General features: G+C 38.6%; 4 protein-coding genes across 16 annotated transcripts; 3 read left to right on the top strand and 1 right to left on the bottom strand.

Annotated features, from left to right (window-relative positions):
- Positions 1-452: 452 nt before the first annotated feature.
- On the top strand, positions 453-762 carry LOC105271211 (small lysine-rich protein 1). Its single transcript, XM_011312604.1, has one exon. The coding sequence runs from the start codon at positions 521-523 to the stop codon at positions 749-751; it is 231 nt and encodes a 76-aa protein (XP_011310906.1). The 5' UTR covers positions 453-520; the 3' UTR covers positions 752-762.
- Positions 763-861: 99 nt separating this feature from the next.
- Positions 862-4613, bottom strand: SMC5 (structural maintenance of chromosomes 5). Of its 2 annotated transcripts, none has more exons than XM_011312605.1 (3): positions 4516-4613; positions 4302-4413; positions 862-4228 (listed from the first exon to the last, which is right to left on the bottom strand). In XM_011312605.1, the coding sequence occupies exons 2-3, from the start codon at positions 4370-4372 to the stop codon at positions 1132-1134; spliced, it is 3168 nt and encodes a 1055-aa protein (XP_011310907.1). In that variant the 5' UTR covers positions 4373-4413; positions 4516-4613; the 3' UTR covers positions 862-1131. The 2 variants fall into 2 exon arrangements, with proteins under 2 accessions (XP_011310907.1, XP_011310908.1); XM_011312606.1 differs by lacking the exon at positions 4516-4613 and adding an exon at positions 4473-4476.
- An 815-nt stretch (positions 4614-5428) lies between these two features.
- Positions 5429-15624, top strand: B52 (serine and arginine rich splicing factor B52). Of its 10 annotated transcripts, none has more exons than XM_011312596.1 (11): positions 5429-5638; positions 7034-7157; positions 7715-7785; positions 8532-8627; positions 9448-9471; positions 9708-9764; positions 10065-10134; positions 13266-13339; positions 13429-13617; positions 14318-14443; positions 14606-15624. In XM_011312596.1, exons 2-11 carry the CDS (start codon positions 7035-7037, stop codon positions 14856-14858), a joined length of 1083 nt encoding a protein of 360 aa, XP_011310898.1. In that variant the 5' UTR covers positions 5429-5638; position 7034; the 3' UTR covers positions 14859-15624. The 10 variants fall into 10 exon arrangements, with proteins under 10 accessions (XP_011310898.1, XP_011310900.1, XP_011310904.1 ...); XM_011312598.1 differs by lacking the exon at positions 8532-8627 and adding an exon at positions 8422-8502; XM_011312595.1 differs by lacking the exon at positions 7034-7157 and adding an exon at positions 7196-7322 and having other exon boundaries at positions 5432-5638.
- Positions 15625-15973: 349 nt separating this feature from the next.
- On the top strand, positions 15974-23226 carry cib (thymosin beta cib). Of its 3 annotated transcripts, none has more exons than XM_011312591.1 (6): positions 15974-16123; positions 20905-21057; positions 21146-21259; positions 21597-21710; positions 21786-21899; positions 22075-23226. In XM_011312591.1, exons 2-6 carry the CDS (start codon positions 20919-20921, stop codon positions 22101-22103), a joined length of 510 nt encoding a protein of 169 aa, XP_011310893.1. In that variant the 5' UTR covers positions 15974-16123; positions 20905-20918; the 3' UTR covers positions 22104-23226. The 3 variants fall into 3 exon arrangements, with proteins under 3 accessions (XP_011310893.1, XP_011310892.1, XP_011310894.1); XM_011312590.1 differs by lacking the exon at positions 15974-16123 and adding an exon at positions 16682-16820; XM_011312592.1 differs by lacking the exons at positions 15974-16123; positions 21146-21259 and adding an exon at positions 16689-16820.
- Positions 23227-23513: the final 287 nt, after the last annotated feature.

The following is a 23513-nucleotide window of genomic DNA, read 5'->3' as shown; positions in this document are numbered from 1 at the left end:
CATGTGTTTTTTATGTAAAGGAACGAGGTTAGATGAACATGATAATGAGAATGTATTCACTCGCTCAAATCCAATGGAAAAATCTAGTTGTTCATACAATTATCAAAAATAGAAATAAGAAATATTCATAAAAAACCTCGATTTCCAATTTTTTCTAATGATTTTCATTAAAATGAAAATAAATTACCATTAAAATGACAATAAATTATCATTTAAAATTGGAATTATTCCTGTGAATTACCGATGGAAGAATATAATTCAGATTTAACTTTAAGTTTTGGCGTTATAAATTCCGATGACGTTTTATTCTTTCGACTCGTACGATCGATACACATTCGTCTCTCTTTAAAACTTATCGATAAAACAATACCACAACTACTTAAGTGACATTGTTTCGCTCGTAATCGGCTACTCGTTTTTGCAAAGAGAAAAAAAAAAGAGTGAGTAATGAGTATTCATCAGGGCACATGCTCGAGTGATCGTATAATAGCGATAGAAATTTCACTTTTAGAAAATTTGAATGGGAGGAAAGGGTAAAAAGAAGAATGGAAATGGCAAGGGAAAAGGAGGAAATGGCAAGCCCTCGAAGGCGACCAAGAGAAGCGGAGGGAAGAGTCGTTTTGCTATGGATATTTTCAACGAGGAAGTTATGGAAAATGCTTACTACACTTGTCACAATATTATGGATGTCCTGAAGTGTCGAGGGTTTCCCTGGCCCGATGCGCAGAAAAAGAAGAAGAAAAAGCGCTAAAATTAATGACTCCATTTTCCGATTTTTATAGTGAATGGAAAAAGGATATGGCTGATCAATAATATAATAATCTTCACTTCTAGTTTTAAAACTCTAAAAACTTTTTATTAATTCAACTTTAAGTATGAAAATACAAGGGTACGTGTCACGTGACTTTGGAATTTCCTTGGTTTTTTGTACTATATTGAGGGATTAATTCTCACGAACTTTTATGTACCTTCCTCTCTTTCTCAGGAATGGTACTTTCAAGATATTATATTATACTATATTACCATAAAAATAATATATTATCTCCCACGAATCGCTTTGGGCTCACTTAAAAAAATAAATTTATACCTGAAACAATTTAATCCTTAGAACGTTCGGAATAAAACTAGGTTCTATTTCCTGAGCCTTTTCCTCGCCCTCAACTTCTCCAAGTACTTCTGAATGGTCCAGTCATTATGTGGAATAACCCCAGGTCCATTAAAAACACAGAGTATTGTTACACTCTCATTGTAAGGAAGATTTGGAAGTAATTTTGGTGTGAGCAAAAAATACTGCGAACTATTTCCCTTCGCAGTGATATTCATGATGTGCTCGAAGACTTTCCTGTCATTAGTGGCATCCATCCCCTGATTAATCTCATCAACGCACCTGAAAGGTACCTGAGACATATCCTGAAGGGCAAGCATAAACATAGCAGTTGTCAGAGAGGTTTCACCTCCACTCTGCCTGTTCTTCGCGAATTCCTGAAGAGGTTCATTATCTCTGAACTTCACCATGATCTTCAGTGCATAATCCTCAAAGTCATTAGGATTGTCTCCATGAACGAGTGCGACATCTCCAGCGCACCCAAGTTTCTCCAAATACCCTGAAAAATTTCCACGAATTCTATTTACCAGTGCCTGAAGAGGAGGCAGCCACATCTGTTTGATCCTCTCAGTCTCCTCTTGATTGATGGTCAACTCCTCGTTCATGGCCTCCAACTCGGTCTTGTAGGTCTCTATTTGTGCCCCAAGCGTCTCGTACTCCTTTATCCTGTTCTCAGCATCAGGATTGTCCTTCGACACATAAATTCTCACCCGAGTGTTCTCCATGAGCTCATCAATTCCAGGTATATCCGGTGGGAGTCTCGCAAAAGCAGCATTGTAATGCTTGAAGGCTTCCTTGTCGTGAGGTGTAACACCCCCAGTCAAATCCCTCGCAATTCCCTGAAGTTCTCTCGTTTTACTATTCATCTCGACCATGGCAGCATCGAGATCCTTGTAAACCCTCTCAGCTTCCCTGGCCTGTACCCTGAGCTCCCTGGACTCTCTCTGCTTCTCCGAAATCCTGGAATTCTTCTCCTGCACCTGCAGCTCAATGGACTCACAAATCTTCGCTACACGAAAAATCTCCTGACTGGACTCATTGATCTTCCCATACACATTCATTTGCTTTCTCACCAGATTTTTAATTGCTCCATCCCTCTTTTTTTTTATGTCCTCGATATCGGTCCTCTCAGCCTCCAGCTGAAGAAGTTTCCTCTCCGCCTCTGCCATCTTCAAACCAGTGTTCTGAATTCTGGCGTAATGAGATGCCAACGTTGCCCTCTTCTCCCTGAACTCCTCCAGAATAATCTTCTGCTGGGTGATCTTCTCCTGGAGTTCTTCGAAGTGCTTCAGGGACACATCCTTCATCTGAGTGAGACGCCCAATCTTTCCCTCGATCTCATTTACCTTCACTGAATCGAGATTCAACGACAGAGTCCCCGTTGACATGACTCCTCTGATACTCGTTGATCTTTGCTTCGAGTACTTGGACATTGAGATATGAAAATTCTTGTTAAAGCTAAAGAACGTGAAGAACGATGGTGGCACCTGGTCGAAAGTCTCGTCGACTCTATTAGTGCCTATGGGAATATTCTGAAGGTGATACATGCTAACGATCCACTTGAGAATGGGATCTGGGGCTTCAATGAGATCGATCAAGTAATGAGTGAAACCCAATCGTTTTATTTCGTTCAGAGACACCCTCGGGGTCATAGTGACTGGTTTAAAAATATCAGAGTAGACAGCATTGACTTTCAACTTCTGACGAGTTCTCAAGTGATTCAGAAGGAGACCCATGTCGTCCTTATCCTCACAGACAAACGCCACCAGGTCCTTCCAGGCAATGATGTTCTCAAAGAACTTTGAATACTTACTGTCCTTCACATGGATATGCAGCATCATCGGCTCCCAGACCCTCTTCCTGAAGAGGTGTTGATTCTGACGGAGCCATATGACCCCTGCGTGGGCGTCCTTGCTCCTCCGCATGAGGAGTTCCATGCGTTTTAACTCAATGTCCTTCAAGGCCTGCTGCTCTTGTCTCAAATTATTTATCTGATAGGTCATCTGCTCTATTTCTGTTTTTTTCATATTTGATTCCTCGGAGAGACGTATAATCATCGACCTGTGGAACTCAATCTGGGGTGTCAACTCGTCCATCCGCCTGCGTAAATCGTTCTCAGCTCCAAACTCCTCCTCCAGGGTCACCATGTCATTCTCAAACTTCTCGCTGAGCTTACGCTGGGCGTTGATCTTGTCGTCTCGTTTTTTCTCATTCTCAATTTCTGATACGCACTTCTGCTCCTCCATTTTTATCATGTGATTCAAATCGTCAATGTCGTCGAGGTACTTCTTGAAATTTTTGTTAAAGTCTCTCATTTTTGTGGTAGTCTGTACAAATTTTCTGTCGAGGGTTTTCAATTCTGATTGGAGAGTTCTTATGGCATCATCTATTGGGGCAAGACGGTCGTCGCAGGTTTTCATCTCTCGGGCTGCATCGTCACGACGCTTTTTCGCCTCCAACAGCTCTGTTCGCTGAATGTCGTACCTGATCCAGGCGCGTTTTTGCTTCAGGGCTGCCAATTTTTTTTTCAAATTCTTGCGCTCTTTGAATTGCTGCACCTCCTCGGAGAGGGTGGTGTAATGCTGCTCTGAGACTGCCAGGCGTTCGCTGCGCTTTCTGATGTCAGCCTCCAGGACCTTTTGACGAGCCCTGTTGTCTTTCAGGGTGGTGTGGTGGGTCTCCAGGGTTGTGTCGGAAATAGAGCGCTCTGTGTTCAGTAGCAATTGCTTACCTGTGAGCTCTGAGAAACCCTTGATGTTCTCTTGGGGGAGGAATTGCGTCAGGTTGTCCACCTGGATACGAAATTCCTTCACCTTCTCCTTGAATTTCGAAACTGCAATAGAATTATCGTTGATAAAGTAATTAGACTTGCTTTGACGATCAATTGTTCTCGTGAAGGTCATGTTCGCTGTGGGAGTGTGTCTGACCACAATGTCAATCCTCGCTTTTTGACAGTCATTTTTGACAGTAGCACCCACTGGCATTTCGGGTTTTCCTATTAATTTTGGGGTTCCACCGAAACCCAGGGCTAGTGCAGTTGCAATCGTTGATTTTCCCGTGCCATTGGGACCGATTATCACGTTCAAGTGTCGACCAGGATAAATAACAGCATTTCTATAAGTACTGGAATTAAAAAAATTCGAGGTTAAATTTTATTCATAGAAAAACCACGAACATGCGTTTTCCATCCCCTTACATAAAGTTCTCCAGTTTTATTTCGACGATGGTTCCTCTGTCCTTAAAATTTTTATTTTCCTCGACAGCCATATTTCCAGAATCCACCCTTAACACCCCCAGGCCCTTATCACCTGCAAGAATACACCCCGAAAATTCAACAAATAAATAACAAAACCCAACGAGTTCTCACAAGTTTTTCCACCGCCAAATAAACCGGTAAACAAAATACCAACAAAGAGGATTGACTAAGGTAGAGGTTCAGTTCTGGGGCTTGAGTGAATCCAGCAGCATCGTCGTACTCCACCCCAAGAGAGCGAGGGCGCCACGCGCCATGGTGGTGCCTGCACGTCAGCCGAGTAACTGCATCAGTAGCAGTGCTACCAGCAAGAGTCCCTCACGTCCCCACTCCTCGGCAGCGTTCTAGTGCGCAGCCTTTAGCGCATTCCTTGCCCGGCGCAATGGCTTTTGCGCTCATGGCTAGCACAGTAGTGGGGACCAGGAGAGTGCGCCATAAAAATGCGCACGAAAATCCCACGCGTGGATGCCCTCGTCTGGCATCGTTAGTGCTACTCAGTCGGCTGACGGACAGACACCCCCATTGGGTGTGGCGCCCTCCCCTCTTGGGGTGCAGTACTACCATTAGCCTCTACTTTAGTCAATCCTCTTTGAGTCGACCCCAGACGTCTCCAAATCCCCTAGACCTTAGGGGAATTTATTCCCGCTCGGACCTAAAAAAAATCTCGAACCCATGCGCCCGTTCAAAAAAGCATCAGTTCCCGCTCTTCACCCCCCAAAAAAGCCCCAAAAAAGTCCCAAAATCAAAAATTAAAAATAATTTAATTACCCATCTTTCAAATTGCCCGCTCACACCCGCATTACAGCGGCGTAAAAAAAATGTTGAAATTGTCGGACATCAATAAATAATTAAAAACGTAAAAAAAGGGGTGAAAGTAGACATTTGAGACAGAGTAATTATTTCTGCATGCGAAATGATTAATAATTAGTGCGTGGTAGTGAGGGGAAATCATTAATTAGATTGAAAATTTTTGAAAATAATTTTTTAAATATTCATTTGACTTTGGCGACGGGTGGAGTGGGGGTCGAGGCGTCTGGTTTTGAGATTAAAATTCTGGAGTCCGTGTTTTTCCCCCAGTGATCCCCAGACAATTTCCGGCGGTTTCTCTAGGCCAAAACCGCACTCTTCCCCTTGGTATTCGGTTACAGTCAGACGCCGATACAATAACCACCGCAAGATTATTAATTATCAGTGATAAACCACCGAGTGTTAAAATAAAAATCCACTGATCAATAGCCGAGGCTCAATTGTACGAGTATCCGTGAATTTTGAAGCATCAGGTAAGAGCAATTGCTACAACGAAGATAATTTTTTCAAAAATTACGTATCATTTTATTTCGGGCGAGGACGCGTAATTCGACAGCTTGTGCTACATTTTCACACAGTAATTCCCCAAGTTTTACTTTAATTTTCTGGCCGATGCTTTGCACACGCTCAACCCCGTAATGGCCTCGTTAATTAAATTATCATTTTTTTGTGGGTAATGAGTGATGATTGATTATTCCCTGGCTCGTTTTAACTCATCCTTTCCTCACGCTATTTATTCTCCTTTTGGAATTGTTTTTTGGGGAGCAATGTATTGTGGAGATATCAATTTCCATTCGTTTTTTTTTTTCATTTATTTATCAGACTGTTTGTGTCTGCTTTCATGGTTATTGTCAATCTAGTGTCAATAAAATTTTTATCAACGATTCGACCGGATGAGATAGCGTTGCATCCCGCCATGTTGAATTTGTTTATTATCGTTTCGTGATTCTGAAATTTTATATTTGGATTTCTGGTGACGCATATTTAATGGTGAATTGTACGGAATCCTGGGGAAACGTGAGGATGAGGATTTGGGGATTAGGTTTTACGCGGGTGGTTATAGGAGAGGCTGACGAATGGTCATTAGTCGAATATTTAAGTAGCACAAAATCGTAGGATTATATTTAGGGCCTTTGGACTCCCGAATCGAAAACCGTTATCACCCAAGGCCATTCCTTCGGACCCTACAGGCACTGTAAATTTATTTGCATATAATCCAGAGAGGAACACGTGTCTTCATAATATCTGATTCAGCGAAACGTGGAAGCGCACTAATTATTTTTCTTTTGAGACTGATTATAAATATTTCGACGTACAGTACTTCTTTTTTTTTTATAAAACAATTTTTAAATCTCAAACAACGGGTCGGTAGATATATTTAACCCATTCTGGGATTATCGCGAGGAGGAAGAAAGATAATCTACAAGAGAAATAAAAATATTTATTTTAATCTCCTCAATCTTGAAGCGCGCAAATTGAGTTCGCGAGGAATATCTCTGAATCTAACAGACACATCGAAAAATCGTGAGGAACTTTTTTTGAGATTGTAATGAGAACTACAAATAAAGTTTTCACAAAAATGTCGTTATCTCTTTTAGAACCAGAGATACTGCCTATCTAGTGTGTATCAGTGCACAATGCCAACACGTTTTCACTTATTTATTTTAAAAAAAGGGCCTGTACCTGTTCGATCGAATGGTCATGCAGTAATTGAGACCTCATTTAATTTAGAACGACAATGATCTGATGATCACCGGTAAAATTTATTAAATGAAGAGATAAAAAAATAAGTTTAATACTTAATGGATGAATGAAAGGCAGGTGGACAGGCCTGTTATGTAAGGTGTTTTTTATATTTTCCTTTAAAGAATGAGCACCCGAGTATTCGTTGGTGGATTAAGATACCGGGTGAGAGAGCGCGACCTCGAGAAGTTCTTCCGGAAATATGGTAGAATCAAGGAGGTCGCTATGAAGAACGGATTTGCCTTTGTGGTAAGTCTAATGTCGTTCAATTGCTTTTCTTTTTACAGTATGGTAGGGACAAGGGTCTATGTCGGTGGGCTTCCATACGGCACCAGGGAAAGAGACCTTGAGAGATTTTTCAGAGGATACGGTCGTTTTCGTGATGTTCTCATCAAGAATGGCTATGGCTTTGTCGTGAGTATTGTTGTTTAAAGAAAAAAAAAACAATGAAAATGAAAAATCCCTGTTGGTAAGAACGTTCAGAGACCCAGATCTATTTTTTTTTTTTTCAAATCATTTCAAAATTATTCATTTTTTTTGGCGGAATAAAAAAATATATTACTTCATTCATCTCCTTTTGGAATTAGGGGAGACGAGGAAAATAGTATTTTTACTTTAATTTCGTGAAATTCTCTCGATATTGATTGCATTCTCAATGTTTTATCTTGAAAAATGGAAAAGAAATTTTTTTCATTCTCGCCTCCCCCGGGAGAATTCCTCTTTGCTGTGAATGCACGAAGGTGTCTGCATGATTTTAAAAAATTACTGGAGTTTTTTATAATCATATTGTATTTTTGATTTTTCAGGAATTCGATGACTACAGGGACGCCGACGACGCCGTCTACGAGCTCAATGGCAAGGAGCTTCTTGGCGAGAGGTATAACACGCTTTCAATTAAATTTATTTATTATTTTAGATATTGCACTAATGATATATATTATTGAGAAACAATACCATGGCATGGCCTATGAATTTGCTTGACAATTGCCAGTCATTAAAAACATCCATATATATACTTTACCGCCATTTTGGAAACTACCATCAACTCCCCGAATGTAGACGTCCATGTGTAGGAATTTAAATTCAACTTCTATTTATTATTTTTAATCCTGATTATTTCAAGTTCGATAATTCGTCACTTCTCCAGAAATTATGATAACTGAATAATCCAGTGGAGAAATTGAATAGTTACAATGACTTCAGCCCCTTAATGAATTAATTATCGAGAATTTCAATAAATCGTTAATGAGAGTGAATAATAAATATGCCAGGGTGGCGAAATGGAAATGGAAAGTGGGAAATGGGAAATTCCTAGAGGACGATGTGTCAGGGATTGTTTTGGATAGGTGACGAATATCCATCGTTAAGACTGAAAGCAAAAGGGAAATGAAATACGGATGTTTTCATAGTATGATAATTCTGATGAGGACTGGAGGTGGGATGGAAAAGAGAGACAGAATTTGAGTGAGAATTAGTCGAGGACTTAGGCGGGGTTTTGTTGGGTGTGTTTCAGAGTGGCGGTGGAGATAGCACGGGGTGTTTCAGGGAGGCGAGGCGACCGTGGCTACGGACGCTCACGCTCCTGGAGAGACAAGTAAGCATATCCAATGTGTCTTGTTACAGAATTACTGTAGAGAGGGCCCGGGGGACACCTAGGGGTAGTGACCAGTGGCGCTATGGTGACTCCCGTGGTGGTTATGGGGACTCGAGGCGATCTGCGTAAGACACGCTATCCAGTTTTCAATAATTTTTTTTTTCCCCATGGAGTATTATTTTGTCATGAGCAATCAGTATCCCCTGGTGTGTGAAGAGTCGACGGTGTAACTCGAATTTCAGCCAAAATCATTGAAATGTCATTTTTTATTCTTCAATTTTTTAATTTTCATGTCTTTCCAATTCTGCATTTTTTTTTCGTTTTGCGTAATCTCGATTTATCTCAGAAACAGTCAATTTGCGGATTTATTTTGCTCTGCAAATCTTTTGGCTGAAATTTCGGTGGGAGAATTCTGATTTCCCTGCGGTGTTTTCGAGGCCCACGTGGTATTCCAAATCGACGGTTTACTAACAGATGAGCGTAAGTCCCAGAAAAATTAAATTACACAGAGAAAATAGAGGAAAACATCGAAACTACAAGATAAATTCGATTGCACCTTTGGGACTAGCGTCTCTCTGTTATTAATCTATCGATCCCACAAATCACTGAATTTTTGGCATCATCGATGGCTTGGAATGTTGGATAAGACGAGCTCTCACCTCTTACCGATCTAGCAACGAATCAATCACTTTGACAATCATTCAATTGATTTTTCCAACAACCCTAGAAATCAACTAGACAATAGATACCAATAAATCTTTGTAAATAATTATCAATGAATCCCTTAGAGTTGTCACGTAGAGTCTGTTGCTATCTAGTCTTGAAATATTTAACGATAAAATTTTGAGATAACTAGTAAATTGCTTTGCTCATCGCCTTAAACTCAATCACTAAAATGCGATGATGCGATTAGCAACTAATAGATGTATGATGTGTTTGTTACAGCCGAGACGATATGCGGCACGACAGGTACGCTAATTAGTTGCATAATAACCGTAGAATCAAAAATTTATTAAAAATCCTATTTCTATTGTCGATTGAATATACAGGTGATTGATTGTGTGTGCCTGAGCAATGAGTGCAAATTAAGTAGTTATTTGCCAAAGGTTTGACTTAATTCCCACTCCACGATTATATTATTTAATACCTATGAACTCACGAGGAATATCCGTTATTTCTGTTCACATTAAAATCCCTTTTTGCAGAGATAGTGTGAACAGAAACATGAGGACTGCATCTAGCTACAAGCAATCATTGCCCAGGTACATACCAATGACATTAAAACAGTTATACGTTTCATTCCAATGAACTTGATTATTTATTTGCTCAGATAAACGCTATGCATATCAAAATTATTTAATAAAATAACAATGATAAAGAAATAATACGTAGAAAAAGAATAATTTTTCAATTCACTTTCAAAATTTATCTAGAGTCTTTTTATTTTTTTTTTTATCACACTCTTGTGTCAATAAGCAGGTCTATAAGCAAACCTGCTGTTTGACACAATGAATTTACGTGGTTATTGTCATTTTTGCAATATTTCTTTTTTTTTATTTTAGGTATGGACCACCAACTCGCACTGAATATCGACTCACAGTGGAGAATCTCTCTACTCGTGTCAGCTGGCAGGTAAGTCACTGAGATTAATTCAATATTTATATTAAACTCTTCGTGTTTATTATTTTTCTGTCCCCGCCACGTGTTTTCGTGAGAAATCATTATCGCGATTAAATAGCGATCCACTGTGTTGACGAGTGAAGAGTCAATAGAGTCTTTCAGTCTTTTTGTTTTGTTTTTTTTTTCGTATTTATTTTTTATTCATAAAATTTCTCGGAATTCTTAATTTTGTGATGAACGATGTACATTTTGATCAAGTAAGTCTGGGGAAATTGAGACGATGGATTTATTTCGGAGAGGATTAATAACAGTGGAATGATGCGAGTGGATTTAAAAGTGGATGACACTGTCGTGAGGATTCTGGGGGATATGATCTTGGTCTGGTGGATGAGACCTATTGAGACTCCGAGTGATGGACGTGGAGGAATCGAGTGGCACTGGGTGATGGATATGTGGGAAATACCAGGGCGCAGAAAGACTGTCCGGAGGGCGATTTTATGAGACAACTTGCAGCGACTCTCGAGGGAACGATAGCCACAACAATGAGCGAAGATACCAAGTCTTACTTGATCAATTTACATTGCGTTTGTTCAGAGTCGATTAAACTCTCGATTGAAAGTCTATTCATTGGTTTTGGATTGTAGAGTCGATCTTGTTTCAGTTATTTTATTTCGTTTGAGATTTTTTCTGGGGAGGTTTGAGCGATTCAACAATCGATTCAGCAATCGAATGACGAAATAAAATTCTTTATTGTTGATTAATAATAATTATTGAAATTATTAAAATTCGAGTACAATAATTGAAATCTGATGAGTTTTCATCGGTAAATTATGTCGACAATTATCGATTGCTCCCCACCTCAAACCTCCCCCGTCCCTTCGAAATTGTTACAAGTCCCAAAAAATTCAAAATACCCGGTCATCAGTTATTGATTCTTAAAAAATGCCAAATCAGTAACCCCGAACTAGCAACCGTCACAGTTAAAAGATCTCTAAAAGCAAAAAATTGATGTTCTTTCCGAAGAGCCATAGACCTCTTCACCGTGGAAGGTGCCCCAAAACCGATAGGGCCAATAGACTGATGTGCGCAATGCTAAAGAGACGATGAGACGATGCACACATGAGAGATGGAACTGATGTTGTGGCAACAGATTACCCCCAGGTTATCTCTGTTGAGGGGTTTGCAACCGAGACACTGAGAAGCGAAAATTCGAAAAAACCGAATCTTATCGAAAAAAAAAAACACACAAAACGATAAAACCAAACAAAACGAAAATAATAAAAATGCGTGAGGGCCAAATTGTGTTAGGAGGCACCAGGTACACCACGGACCCATCGACCCACGACCTATTCAACCCATTTTCTATCGAATGCTTTTCAACCGGTTGGAGTTTATAACGAATCGACGAGCCTCAGCCAAATTGTCGCCTGATTTCACCAGTCAGCGAGAACAACAATCAACTGACCCCGTGCTCCTATTATATATATATATATTTTTTTTTGCTTCACTTCCTTGACAAATTCCATCATCATGACACCAAGTAATCATTAATATCATGACATTTAATGTAATGAATCGATGAATCAATCATAAGTCCATTACCATCCACGACTTCTATCAACGACTGGTTACTGGCTATTGGGCGTCAATAAAGTGGTCAGGCAGCGGCCACAATTGAGGGTCATACACGGGGGCCAATTGTCAAAAGCACACGCGAGACGTCACACTGATCCTAACGACCCGATGCGCCGTGTGTCTTGGCCTCTCTCACTGTTACGTTATCAAGGTGGTGCCTGGGCCCAAGGTAAATGCGTACACCTTAACCGAGTGTTCTCTTAGTTATAGGATTTATAAGTTATTTGTTATTTATTAATCATTTATCAATTCAGCAAAGTGATACTCTGATGATTGGTTTAGGTCATCTTGGGGTCAACAACTGTCGAGGAATTTTTTTAGATGTAAGATTGTGGATTATATTCAATATTGTTATTTATTGTTGTGAGGATGGGTGGGTGTATTGGTACATTATTATTGTGCTCGAAATTAGGGCAATTTGAGAAATCCAAGAATTTTTTTTTTAATTTTAATTCGATTGTCTTATTATGTACTATGGTGGTATTAATAATTGGAATTTTACTTGGATCTCCCAAAAAAAATTCATCAACTTTTCTTCGCGCAAGGGATTTTTTAAAAATTGTAACACCGCCACAAGACTCGATTGACTTATCGATTTCACACCGAAGACCAAGAGAAATCTGAGAAAATCCACTCGAATACTTCAGCATCGAGAGAACACTCGGAATTCAATCAATACCACTCCTACGAACTCGACTGGTTTCTGGAATTAAAGCCGTACCTGGTTCCCACAAATTCACATGACGATTCAATAAGACTCGAAGTCATCGCCATCGCCCCAAAAGGATTTTTCAATCGGAGAATGTGGAAAGACGATGGGAAATGATTCTAGAGGAATGATAGAATGATTATCTGAGAGAATATTCACGATCCACCATAAATTCCACGAGCTCTTGCGACTTCTGGAGTGCTTGGACAATTTTTGGATAAGGATCTTCCCAAATGGCACCTGCAGCGCAAAATTCACAACCACAAATACCGAAAATACGGAAATTAACGCCACATCGGAGATATTTTTTAATTATTAATTATCATTTTAAGGAACTAATATTTTAATTTTCAGGTTTGAGCATAGGATTATTTTAATTATGTTTAGGAGACAAATTTTTGGGGATTTTTGTGAGGATTATTTGTACTCAGCATGATCTGTGGGATTTAGATATTAAGATATAAATATTTATAGTTATTTTAGTTTTTATTCAGGGATTGATGAAGGATATTAGTAGATCTGACTTTTAGGACTGAATTCGAAGAAAAGTTGAGTGTTTTGATACTAAATTCGAGCACACCGTCCGGTATTCATTATTGAATTGATGAAAAATGTTTCTTTCTGGATTTTAGTAGAGGAGATTGTGATAACAGTGTAGGATGATAGTGCACAGCGTTCATCCTAATTCCCCCTGTAATTAATTAAGATGACTGATAGGTTCTTCGTAGTTGAGGATAATTTAGAGTATTGACACTTAAAAGATGAATTTGTGAATTGATATTCGTGTTTTGCGTCTCAGGATTTGAAGGATTACATGAGACAAGCTGGAGAAGTTACTTATGCTGATGCTCATAAACAACGCAGGAATGAAGGGTAAAAATTAATTTGACTTTTTTGTTTGTTTGCAATAAAAAATAATGAGTAACGTGAATTCTGATTGCATTTAATTGAATTAATTGCAGAGTTGTAGAATTCGCTACGTACTCGGACTTGAAGAATGCCATCGACAAGCTCGATGACACTGAGCTGAATGGCAGAAGGATTCGTCTGGTTGAGGACAAGAGGAGAGGTCGTCGTTCTCGCTCATCTAGCTCGAGATCTCGATCCCGCTCACGCTCACGCTCTCGACGTCGCTCTCGCTCTCGCTCCAGGTAAATTAATATTTCCAGAAAATATTTCACGCTCTGTATACATCGGCGTCGTGAGTTAACCCAATGCTTTCATAAATTCATTTTTTGAATAAAACATGGAGAAAGCTGTGTCTCCGTTAGAGAACAGAATTTTTATCTTTAGAAATTTGAAAATGTTTAGCAACAAAGCAATAACGCGAGAAATCACTCATTCTGCATGATTTTCACTTCTGACTCCTGCTATTTCCTTGAAATCAATTCAGTAGCGAAGAAGTGATGACTGACTAGTCGAATTTCGAGGAATGTCGGTGAAACTAAGGGAAATAACTTTATTTTTATTCTCACATTTTTTCTGGAGTAGAATGAGAACTGCAAAAGATATTCTTTGAAAAATTTCTGTATTCATCTTCTGTCGATTCAGAGATATTTCTCGAAAATTTTACTGAGTTAAAGGTTACAAGCGGATTTATAGCTGATAATTGAGGAGTTGAGAAATATTATTCACCTTTTCGCTACTGAATTTTATCGACTGAAACCTCTTCCTCGGTTTGCATTTGAGTATTAAAATCATGGAGGGATTTAGAATCAGTCAAGCAAGTAAAAAAATATTCGAATCTAGTGAGAAGGAAATTAATAGATTGGGGATTTTATTGTTTCAACGATGAATTTTGTTCTTGGAGCTGTAAATTCATGAAAAAAAAATATGTTATTTTTGCACCAGGAGCCGCCGCAGCTCACGTAGCCGTAGCCGTCGCAGCAGCCGCTCCAAGTCGAGGGCACACTCAAAATCCAAATCAAAATCCAAATCCAAGTCTCCTGAGCGCAGTCGCTCTCGTTCCAAGTCCAAGTGAGTACCTCATCCCGCTTTTTTTTTAACTTTTCAATTAAAATGTCTTGTTTTAAATGCGATCGGAGTGAAATCAAACGATTTAGGGAGATATAATCGATCGTTGCTGTGAATATTCTGCGAAATGAATTAAATGGAATGGATGTTTATCTGAATTTTCAGATCCAGAGATCACTCAAAATCAAAATCCAAGTCACGATCTCGCTCAAGATCGAAGGCAGAGCGCTCAAAATCGAGATCCCTATCCAAGTCAAAGGCAAAGTCTCCCTCGAAGGAGAGGTCGAGTCGCGAGCGCTCCAGAGGTGAACGCTCCAGATCTCGTTCAGGTAGTAAACACAGCAAGAGCCACAGTCGCTCAAGATCACCAATGAACGGCGACAAATCCCCGCAGAGTAACTGCGCAAAGGCCGACTAATAATCACCAATAAACTCGTCATAATAATCGTGAAATGAAAAATTAATACGAGAGAAAACAAAAGTGGAAAATACGAAAAAAATTCAATTCAATTTATCACCGACGGACGCCAACGTATTCCCAAAAACTAATAACTTTTATATAAAAAAATAAGTGAAAAAAGTCGAGACCTCCAATTAATCTGTCCATTTTACTTTCGTTATATCGATCCAAGTAATTTTATTCTTCAAACAGGAAAATTGATAATTTGGCGAATTTTCTTGAATTGTCCCTTTTCAAATATGTATTTTTGACAATGGAGACGATGAGTTCAATTGTAAGAATGGATTATCGAATTTTTCTAGGTAATAAGTCACGTTTAATTGGTTAATTGACTCTACTGAACCAATGATTTTTGGTTTTTTTTTTCGTTTCGACCAGATAAAATTGTACGAAGTAGGACTGGAATACGAGAAACAATGAATTACACATTCGCACGCATTTAGACTTTAACTGTAAATTCCCTCTGATTATTAAAATTGTCGATTGTACATTGAGAGACAGAGGGACATTTTCATTCAACGATTTGTTCAATGTTAACTTGATAGTAATGATTTGGAAGACAGCAAAATAGGTTTTTAGGCCTTTGCCATGGCTTTTTGTATATAACTCTCTCCCCTGAGTACATTATGAATAAGATGATGAAAATTAATGATAATGTGATGTGTATTAAAATCTAGGTAAGTCTTATTATGATCAATAAAGACATCCCGCAGTCGTGAAAAAATTTTACTCATTATTCCTTTTTTCTTTTCTCTTCAAATTAATTTCTCATAAATTGGGATATTGTTGGAGTGAAGGAATTTAGAAATTTGACAGTTCATGATTCATCGAAGTGATCATAAATTTAAACGACTAGGTTTTTATTTTATCTTGGTTCAAGTATTTTTGTCATGTTTGGATGGGAAATACTTGGGTGTTTAGTCATGAATTTTTATCAGTTTTCGTCGCAATTTTTACAAGCACGTGCATCATGGAGACATATGCGACGCAGCTGGAGGCAATGAGTCATCGAGAATCCCCTCGACCCTCTGCAGTTGTCAGTCTCCCACTTAAAATGGGTTTGGAGGAAATGAATAAAACGTACGAACAGTTGCAGGGATTATTTTTTACTTATCCTGGTGTTAATTGAGCAGTGGATTTAACGTGACTTGGTTTTTATTCCTCAGCGATTTGTGGAAATTTTTTTTTCAGAGTTCTGGATTAACGGTCAGGTCATTGATCAAGTATGTGGCATTGATGGGCTTAATTTAGTAATTAATCTGCTGAGTTGACGGTAATGAGAGCGTGTCGGTTATTTCACGGGAAATGGAAGGATTTATTTGAATCAAAGACTTTGGTAATTGGTGGAAATTTCAAGGGAGTATATACCGCGAATAATAAATATTTCTCCAATCGAAATTATTCGATGCAATTAAAATTATTCATTTAACAATATCCCTGCAATTTTTAATAAATTATTAATTATAGTAAAATTTTTTATGTCCCATAAATGATAATCAATGAAATATTGAATGAAATGAAAGATATAAAAAATCGAGACCTGAGGGGATGCAGATATGGGGTAAAATGATTTCGTCGATATTTTATCGAATTGCGGTATTGAATGGCAAATTCCCTGTGACGTGTAAGTGACTCACAAAAGGGGTTGCTGGGGTGTGCAATGGCGTGAGCACCAAGGGGACCCCTGGCAACTCCAATTGGCAGTTAGTACACGTAGTGCTGGCAACGAAAACTGGAAGGGGAAAAATCGAGTTGCCGGCGAAGGGGACAAGCCCTGGTCTGGGGGGCCTCTATCCCATCAACTCCTAAACCAAAAGTCCAGTACAAACTCGACTCTACCCTCAATAACACTGAGTTATCCCGAATAACCGTGAGAAAAAGAATTTTCCAACCCCTTGGAATTCATCGAGCTATCACCAGGTCAGTGACCCCTTTGCACCAAAAAATTCAAAAATCACTCCAAAATTCCCGAAAAATTACCATCAACTGTGTCAGACTGTTAGGTACATCGGAGACACGTCATTGAATTCCTTTTACCGGTTCTCATCATCTCTAATCACTTCCTCAGAGGTGTAAACATCACTGGACATTTAAAACTCTGTTTTAATTCAACACTGGACATTTAAATCCCTTGCTCCCATTTTTTTTTCATTTTTATTATCGAGATAACTCGTTACTCGCGGGATTTAGGGGAAAATGTTATTTGAATTTTTTGTAGAGCGAGAAATTTTTGATGATAAAGGTGGATGAGGATTTTTTCAGAAACTTGTTGTTAGGGAGATAGGGATGAGACAAGGGGAAAATTAGCATTTGCTCTGGGGAATTTACAGTGAATTCAAGTGCTTTATCGATCTGCGCATTTTCCGGAATTTATTTTGATTGATTGAGTGAATTATTTTGGTAATTGATAGATTATCATCAGTACAAGGAGTCATTCATCCTCTGGGCTTGAATCATCGCGTAGGAATTTGCTATTTTCTTCGCTCGTCCTTGGGCATTAATTTTCAATAGATAAATGAAGTCGGGGACTTTCGGTCGGTGGAGGACTGGATAATTCGATGCAATGACTGGGGATTCAACGACATTTTGGATTTAAATTGGTGGGGGGGCAGGTGATGAGAGTGAGGGTTGTGGAGACTGAGGACAGGAGCGACAAGGGCGTGGTTTTTTTGATAGACCGTGAACTGGAATGTTAAATTCATTCTCAAATCTAAAAATATCATCAGTGCAGTCTCGTTGAGCACGTGTACCGCTTTGTCTTTGGAAAAATCATCCGAGTGAGGGGGAAATTACTCCTGAGGCATCATTGTTTCATTCAAGTTTATTTTTTCAACCGTGACGCTTTCATTCTGAAGACAATGCGTTGTTAATTCAATTTCAAAGAATATTTTATTCACGAGAATATGATAACAGGAATGCCACGCAGGAATTTCGGGAATCCACGATTTTTTTAGGAATCGGGGGACTAGAATTCACGAATTAAAATCGATTATTTTATCATACATCGATTCCATTATTTATTATACTTATTATATAATTTTGTAAATTTAATTGGAGTTTAAATTGAAAAATTATCACGTGTTGTTGACAGAATTTGAGGGGAAATTATAAAATTTATAAGAATGCGATAGAGAGAGTGAAACGAAAGATGGATGGAGAATTGAGGAATTGCAATTGGAGGATTGATTTTATTTGCCGAGGTATTTGCTGTCGGGACTGGTATCGAGTCAATGGATGATACGTTATCGTTGTTTTCATTCTAAATGAGGAATTCTCGCTGGTGAATTTATTTTCGTTGACGAGGGAAAAATAACAGTCGACCTTGCCTCCTGGCAGTGACGCATCCGTGACCATGAAATCGCGGATTCTCGCAGATGTAGGGGAAAAAAAATTGCGAGTTCGAGCTGACAACACCCCAGGGGAGAAGAGCCCTTCAGTAAAATCGATGTTCACTCACTGGGGCCTGCGATTGGTCCACGCACATCTCCATAGACTTTTCATTGGTCCCTTCAATCCACCAATTCATTGCATATTAAATAAACAATTAAAAAACCTCAAATCTCCCTTTTTCATGAAGAAAAGGATTATAGACTAAATTTCCCAATATTATTGCTCATCAACATTAAAATACCGAAATTATTTAACAACAATAAAATGTAAATTCCTTGAATTCCGGGTAGAACAAAAATTAAAAAATTATTAAAAAATTGATTTCTAATTCAAATTAAGAGGTAAATTTTTTAATTGCATTTTAATTCGCTTGATTGATTGGATATTGGGAAAAATTTCGGTACTAGGGGTTTTGGAGGGTCTGCAAGTGAAGCGAATCGCTGGATTCGTCCAACCGGTCAATAAATACCCAGGACTTCCCCTCGACGGGTTCGTTAACCGTCACGGTCACACGGAAAGTTGTGATACGTTAGTTAACGTTAAATTCAAGTTGCATTAAAGAATAGATTGGAGTATTCACAATTGCTCACTCGTTATTTCGTAATAGACGCGTGCCACTGGGTCTGCGTGCCACTCAGACCCATTAAACGAGTTAATTAATCCTATTTTTTGTCTTACTTCTCAGTCTGAGGATTTTCTAGATTACTGTTCATTCAGTAATTGATGATTACTGTTTTCATGTGATATCGCGTTTTTTTACTGCACTCGGGGTACACCTGTGATCAATCTGTGATTTATTTTTTTTTTTTCAAGGCAACACTCTTCAGTCTGTCGATCTTACATGCCCCAGTTACCTTATCCAGTCACTGCTGACTACTTAGATCAGTTTTGCTGACAATTCCGCAGTCAAGTGCCGAAGAGACATTTTTTTGCAATTCTATTTCGATTTTTTTCATCTTTAGACATATAACCATTGAAATCCCCAAAAATTGAGTAATAAAATATAAAAATATTTTAAACAATCGTCCCACTCACATCCTAAATCTCAGACAAGTACTCAAATAAAATAATGGACTCAATAATTTTTCGGTAAAAATCCAGTGAAAATGTTGGAATTTTTGGATTCAAGATTCGCGTTATTTTTTTATATCGCGGATTTGTCTGTGCAGAAAAAAATTATTAATGAAATGAGTAATGAGAATGATTAAACCTCGAGTAATCTGCAAGTACTCGGTACACTGGAAAGTGGGTATTCATGCGAGATGTTCGACCTCTTTCGTATTTTCTATAAAGAGGCATACAGTCGCAATCCTTATAAGGCCACGACTGGTGGCTCTGGTCCGAAGCCCCGAGCTCTTGCTTTTATACCCGTCCCATAGGAATCCGATCACAATGTGTCAAAGAGCACTGGAATCTTTGGCAGTCAAGGATGACAGATTGAAAAGCAAAAAAAAAATTGGCAAGGGAGAACCACTGGAGTGTGACAGGAAGCCACGAGCCGACATTGTACTTCCGCTCACTGATTCAGACCTTTATCTATTTCCATTTTCATTCTTCAAGTACACTTAAGCAACTGTGGCTTCCGATATATACTTATCATCTGCCAAAAATCCTCACGTTTCCACGAGAAAATATTTTCATTATTAATGACGACACGAGAATTAAGCAAAAAATATTCGCGATTATTTTATTTAATTAAAATTCTTTCAATTGATTTTTTCATTCAGCCATTGGAATGAGATAACGAAATCATTTGATTTCTGTCAAGAGTTGGAGAAATATTGACTCATTAAAAGGGAATGATTTACGAAATTCAGGAATTAATGTGATTAGTCGATTTATCGGGGAATATCTCGGGATCTAATAGAGATAGCGAAATTTTTGTCATTATAGATTTTGTAGGGGGTGATGAGATCTAGAGGAATGGTAGGGATGAAAATTTTGGTATCGGTTTTGGATTGTGAGATATTTGGTGAAATGTGATCTGTTGGGGGTTCGAGGGAGAAATGGAATATTGAATTTTGAGGCTGAGACGCTCCGTTACGGACAATGTACTCGTCCTGTGAGGGTAAAAAATTGGCATGTGTGGAGGGAATTGAGGGAATTGAAGAGGGGAATTGAGGGAATTGAAGAGAGACGGAAATGCAACTTCTACCCACCGAGCAAGTCGCGGGCGGGTGCCGTTACTCGTCCGGAATTTTGCGGCCTCGGACTTCCCTTTGGCTCTTCCTTGTAACACGATTGTTCCTAGGATATAACTCAAGCCTGCGATATCGCGGATTTTCTAAAGAATTTCCCGGCAATTTTTCCCCGTTCAATATTCATCCCGATGATTATTGCTGCGCCGTTCAAAAAATTACTCGAATTCCAAAAAAATATTTCTAATTCGTTTTCAAAGGATATACGACCATTGGAAATGAAAATTCCACGAGTTCCAGGAATTTCCTTGACTTCCTAGAATTTCCTGGAATTTCCGGGAATTATTCCAGGAGAATTTATCCAAAAATCAAATTCCAAAATCGAACGATTCGTCGTAAATCGATAGCCCGTTGTTTTCAACGTACCAATCATCCGTAAAAATCCATCCTAAAATTCCCCGTGGCAAAAATTTCAGATTAATCAAAAGAAATGTCGAACCCGGTGAGCCCATCGTTGAAGGACCTCCCAAAGGTCTCCCTGGACCTGAAGAGCGAACTCGAGGGCTTCAAACACGACAACATGAAGAAAGCCCCAACCATCGTCAAAGATGTCCTACCATCAGCCGAAGGTAAATTACGAAAATTACCCCATCCCATTTTATTTCCCCACATCCCAATTAGTCATTTTATGATTTTATCTCATCTGTAATATAACAGACGTACGACAGGAACGACAGCATTCAGACTTGATTCACGACGTGGAGACGTTTAAAGCAGGAAAATTGAAGCACGCAGATACAAAAGAAAAAATTGTATTACCAAATGCAACAGGTACAAGTCACCACCGGCGAGATATTATTTTATCTTTCAGGATTTAACTCTGGGGTTAACGGTTTATTTATAGTATAAAATTTTATACCGATGAATTGCTAATTTAATTAATCAGTCTGGTCCAGTGGGTCATTTGTCTCCGGTGGTAGTGGTGTTGGTGCTTACTGGATTTATTAATTATTCATCAGTGATTAAATCAACGGAATTTCGGGAGGAACACGAAAGAATTTCCCCTTTTTATACTCCCATCGATGACTTTTGTGCTCCTCACTGAGACGTTGAATTAAATTATTTGAAATTGATAATAATTAATTTGTCGATTGGGGGATTTTGATAGATGTTGCTGCTGAGAAGACGCAGCAGACTTTGCTCTCTGGTATTGAGGCTTTTGATACGACCAAACTGAAGCACACAAAAACTGAGGAGAAGAACCCCCTGCCAGACAAGACCGGTGAGTCATTAACCCGTGAAACCGTTTTTAGTGGATTTTTTTTTTCTTAATGGTTTTTTAATGGTCGGGTTTTAGCTATCGAGCAGGAGAAGGGAAAGCAGCAGTTCATTTCCGGGATCGAGAACTTCGATCCAGCCCAGCTGAAACATGCTGAGACACTGGAGAAAAATCCCTTGCCAACCAAAGAGGGTGAGCAATTTATTTCAATTGAATGGCAATTATTCAATCAATTTAATCGATTCGAGAACTCGCTAGGTGGAAGTCGACAGTTTTTAAGAATAACTAGATGAACGAATGATTTTCATTTAACGTCGGGTTTTAGAGAGGATAACCCGTTATTAACGATGGAATGTTTTTTTTTCAGCCATCGCCGCCGAGAAAATAGCAGCTTAAACGTTCCACCATTGTATTAAGAATCATCGAAGCGTTTGCCCGACATTTTCATATTTCTTTTCAATTATCTAACGTCTTAATGATTTACCAATACGTTACCACATGCAAAATTTAATGCGAGAGAATGAAAATCGCGTTTGAGCGTTAGTAAACACCACGACGGGGACAAAAGTGTCGGTGGAATTATTTAAATTCGCTTATTAATGATGAACAAAAAGGATTCAGAGGTTTTTCAATCAGGAAAGGAAGAGAACATGAAAGTTAGCTGTCACTGCAAAAGAAAGGCTGTCGAAAATCTGCCCTATGGCCAGTATTTATCCAACGGAATTGGTGCAATTTAATGGATCTGCGTATTATTACATGAATCCCAGGGTCTTCTCAAATCATTCAGTACTACAAATGCGCAGGAAATTAAATTTATAAGGTCATTTCAGTACCCTGTGGAGTAAAACGAGCATCAAACCCAGACTAGATTCGTTTATGACGAATATCTCGACCGGAAACGGATATACAGGAATTTATATTGGAACTTTTTTGTAGAGAATTTCAAGACCTGCAAAAAAGTCCCTACGAGAATTTCGCTATCTCTTATCAGTTTCGAGATATTTCCTTACAATGAACGTGAGAAATAAATGCAGTTGTGATAAATTAGTTCAACTCCAGGGGAAATTGGTGGATATCTCGGAATCACATGGAGATAGCGAAATTTTTATAGAAAACTTTTTTGTAAGAAATTCAAAGACCTACAAAAAAGGTTCTATGTAAATTGCGCTAATTTGTGTCTATTCTCCGGAACTCGCGAAAAACCGACTCGAGTTTTTGAGACACTGATCTCGTTTAAATTCGCAGTGTCGTACTGAGTTCTTCCCTCTCCGCGTAAATTTCTCATACTTCTATCACGATAAAAATAAACATTTTGATATCGTAATCGATGAACGACTGGAACGGCGTAATTTTACATGCGTTTACAGATGTATTTGATCGGTAGAAGGTTGATATACTTTTGTAAGAATTTCATATTTTATATAACGGGCTATTGTACTTTTTTAACAATTTTTTATGCACTGCATATTGTCCTAATGAAGTAATTTCGATGAATAAATGAGAAAAAAACATCTTTGTATGGAAATAAATAATAATCCGTGGTCGAATGGTGACTCGTCATGAATAAATAATAGAATAACAAATGAACAATCAATCTCACCAATAATTACTCCATTATCTGCTCTCGCGGGAAATAAAGAGAGAGTACTCTAAATGAATAGAAAATTCACAAGTCCTCCAGAAAATGATAATCATCACGTCCCGCCACTTGACCACGAATATTCGTCAATTATTTAACGCATTCAACACACCATTAATTAATTAAAATTACAATCGCACTCACATTACTGTCGTGATATCGCGAAT

This window comes from Fopius arisanus, unplaced genomic scaffold (assembly GCF_000806365.1).
Source record: "Fopius arisanus strain USDA-PBARC FA_bdor unplaced genomic scaffold, ASM80636v1 scaffold00105, whole genome shotgun sequence".
Lineage (NCBI taxonomy): Eukaryota > Metazoa > Arthropoda > Insecta > Hymenoptera > Braconidae > Fopius > Fopius arisanus.
Note: the sequence above shows the minus strand (reverse complement) of the source record. Positions and strands in the feature narration are given on the sequence as shown.

Excerpts from the sequence above, each read along its gene's own strand:
- LOC105271211 (XM_011312604.1), top strand. The coding sequence starts at position 521 with ATGGGAGGAAAGGGTAAAAAGAAGAATGGAAATGGCAAGGGAAAAGGA.
- SMC5 (XM_011312605.1), bottom strand. The coding sequence starts at position 4,372 with ATGGCTGTCGAGGAAAATAAAAATTTTAAGGACAGAGGAACCATCGTC. Across the intron at positions 4,229-4,301 it reads ATAAAACTGGAGAACTTTAT|TACTTATAGAAATGCTGTTA; the intron begins GTAAGGGGATGG and ends TTTTAATTCCAG.
- B52 (XM_011312595.1), top strand. The coding sequence starts at position 7,197 with ATGGTAGGGACAAGGGTCTATGTCGGTGGGCTTCCATACGGCACCAGG. Across the intron at positions 9,472-9,707 it reads GACGATATGCGGCACGACAG|AGATAGTGTGAACAGAAACA; the intron begins GTACGCTAATTA and ends CCCTTTTTGCAG. Across the intron at positions 10,135-13,265 it reads CTACTCGTGTCAGCTGGCAG|GATTTGAAGGATTACATGAG; the intron begins GTAAGTCACTGA and ends TTTGCGTCTCAG.
- cib (XM_011312591.1), top strand. The coding sequence starts at position 20,919 with ATGTCGAACCCGGTGAGCCCATCGTTGAAGGACCTCCCAAAGGTCTCC. Across the intron at positions 21,711-21,785 it reads CCCCCTGCCAGACAAGACCG|CTATCGAGCAGGAGAAGGGA; the intron begins GTGAGTCATTAA and ends GTCGGGTTTTAG. Across the intron at positions 21,900-22,074 it reads TCCCTTGCCAACCAAAGAGG|CCATCGCCGCCGAGAAAATA; the intron begins GTGAGCAATTTA and ends TTTTTTTTTCAG.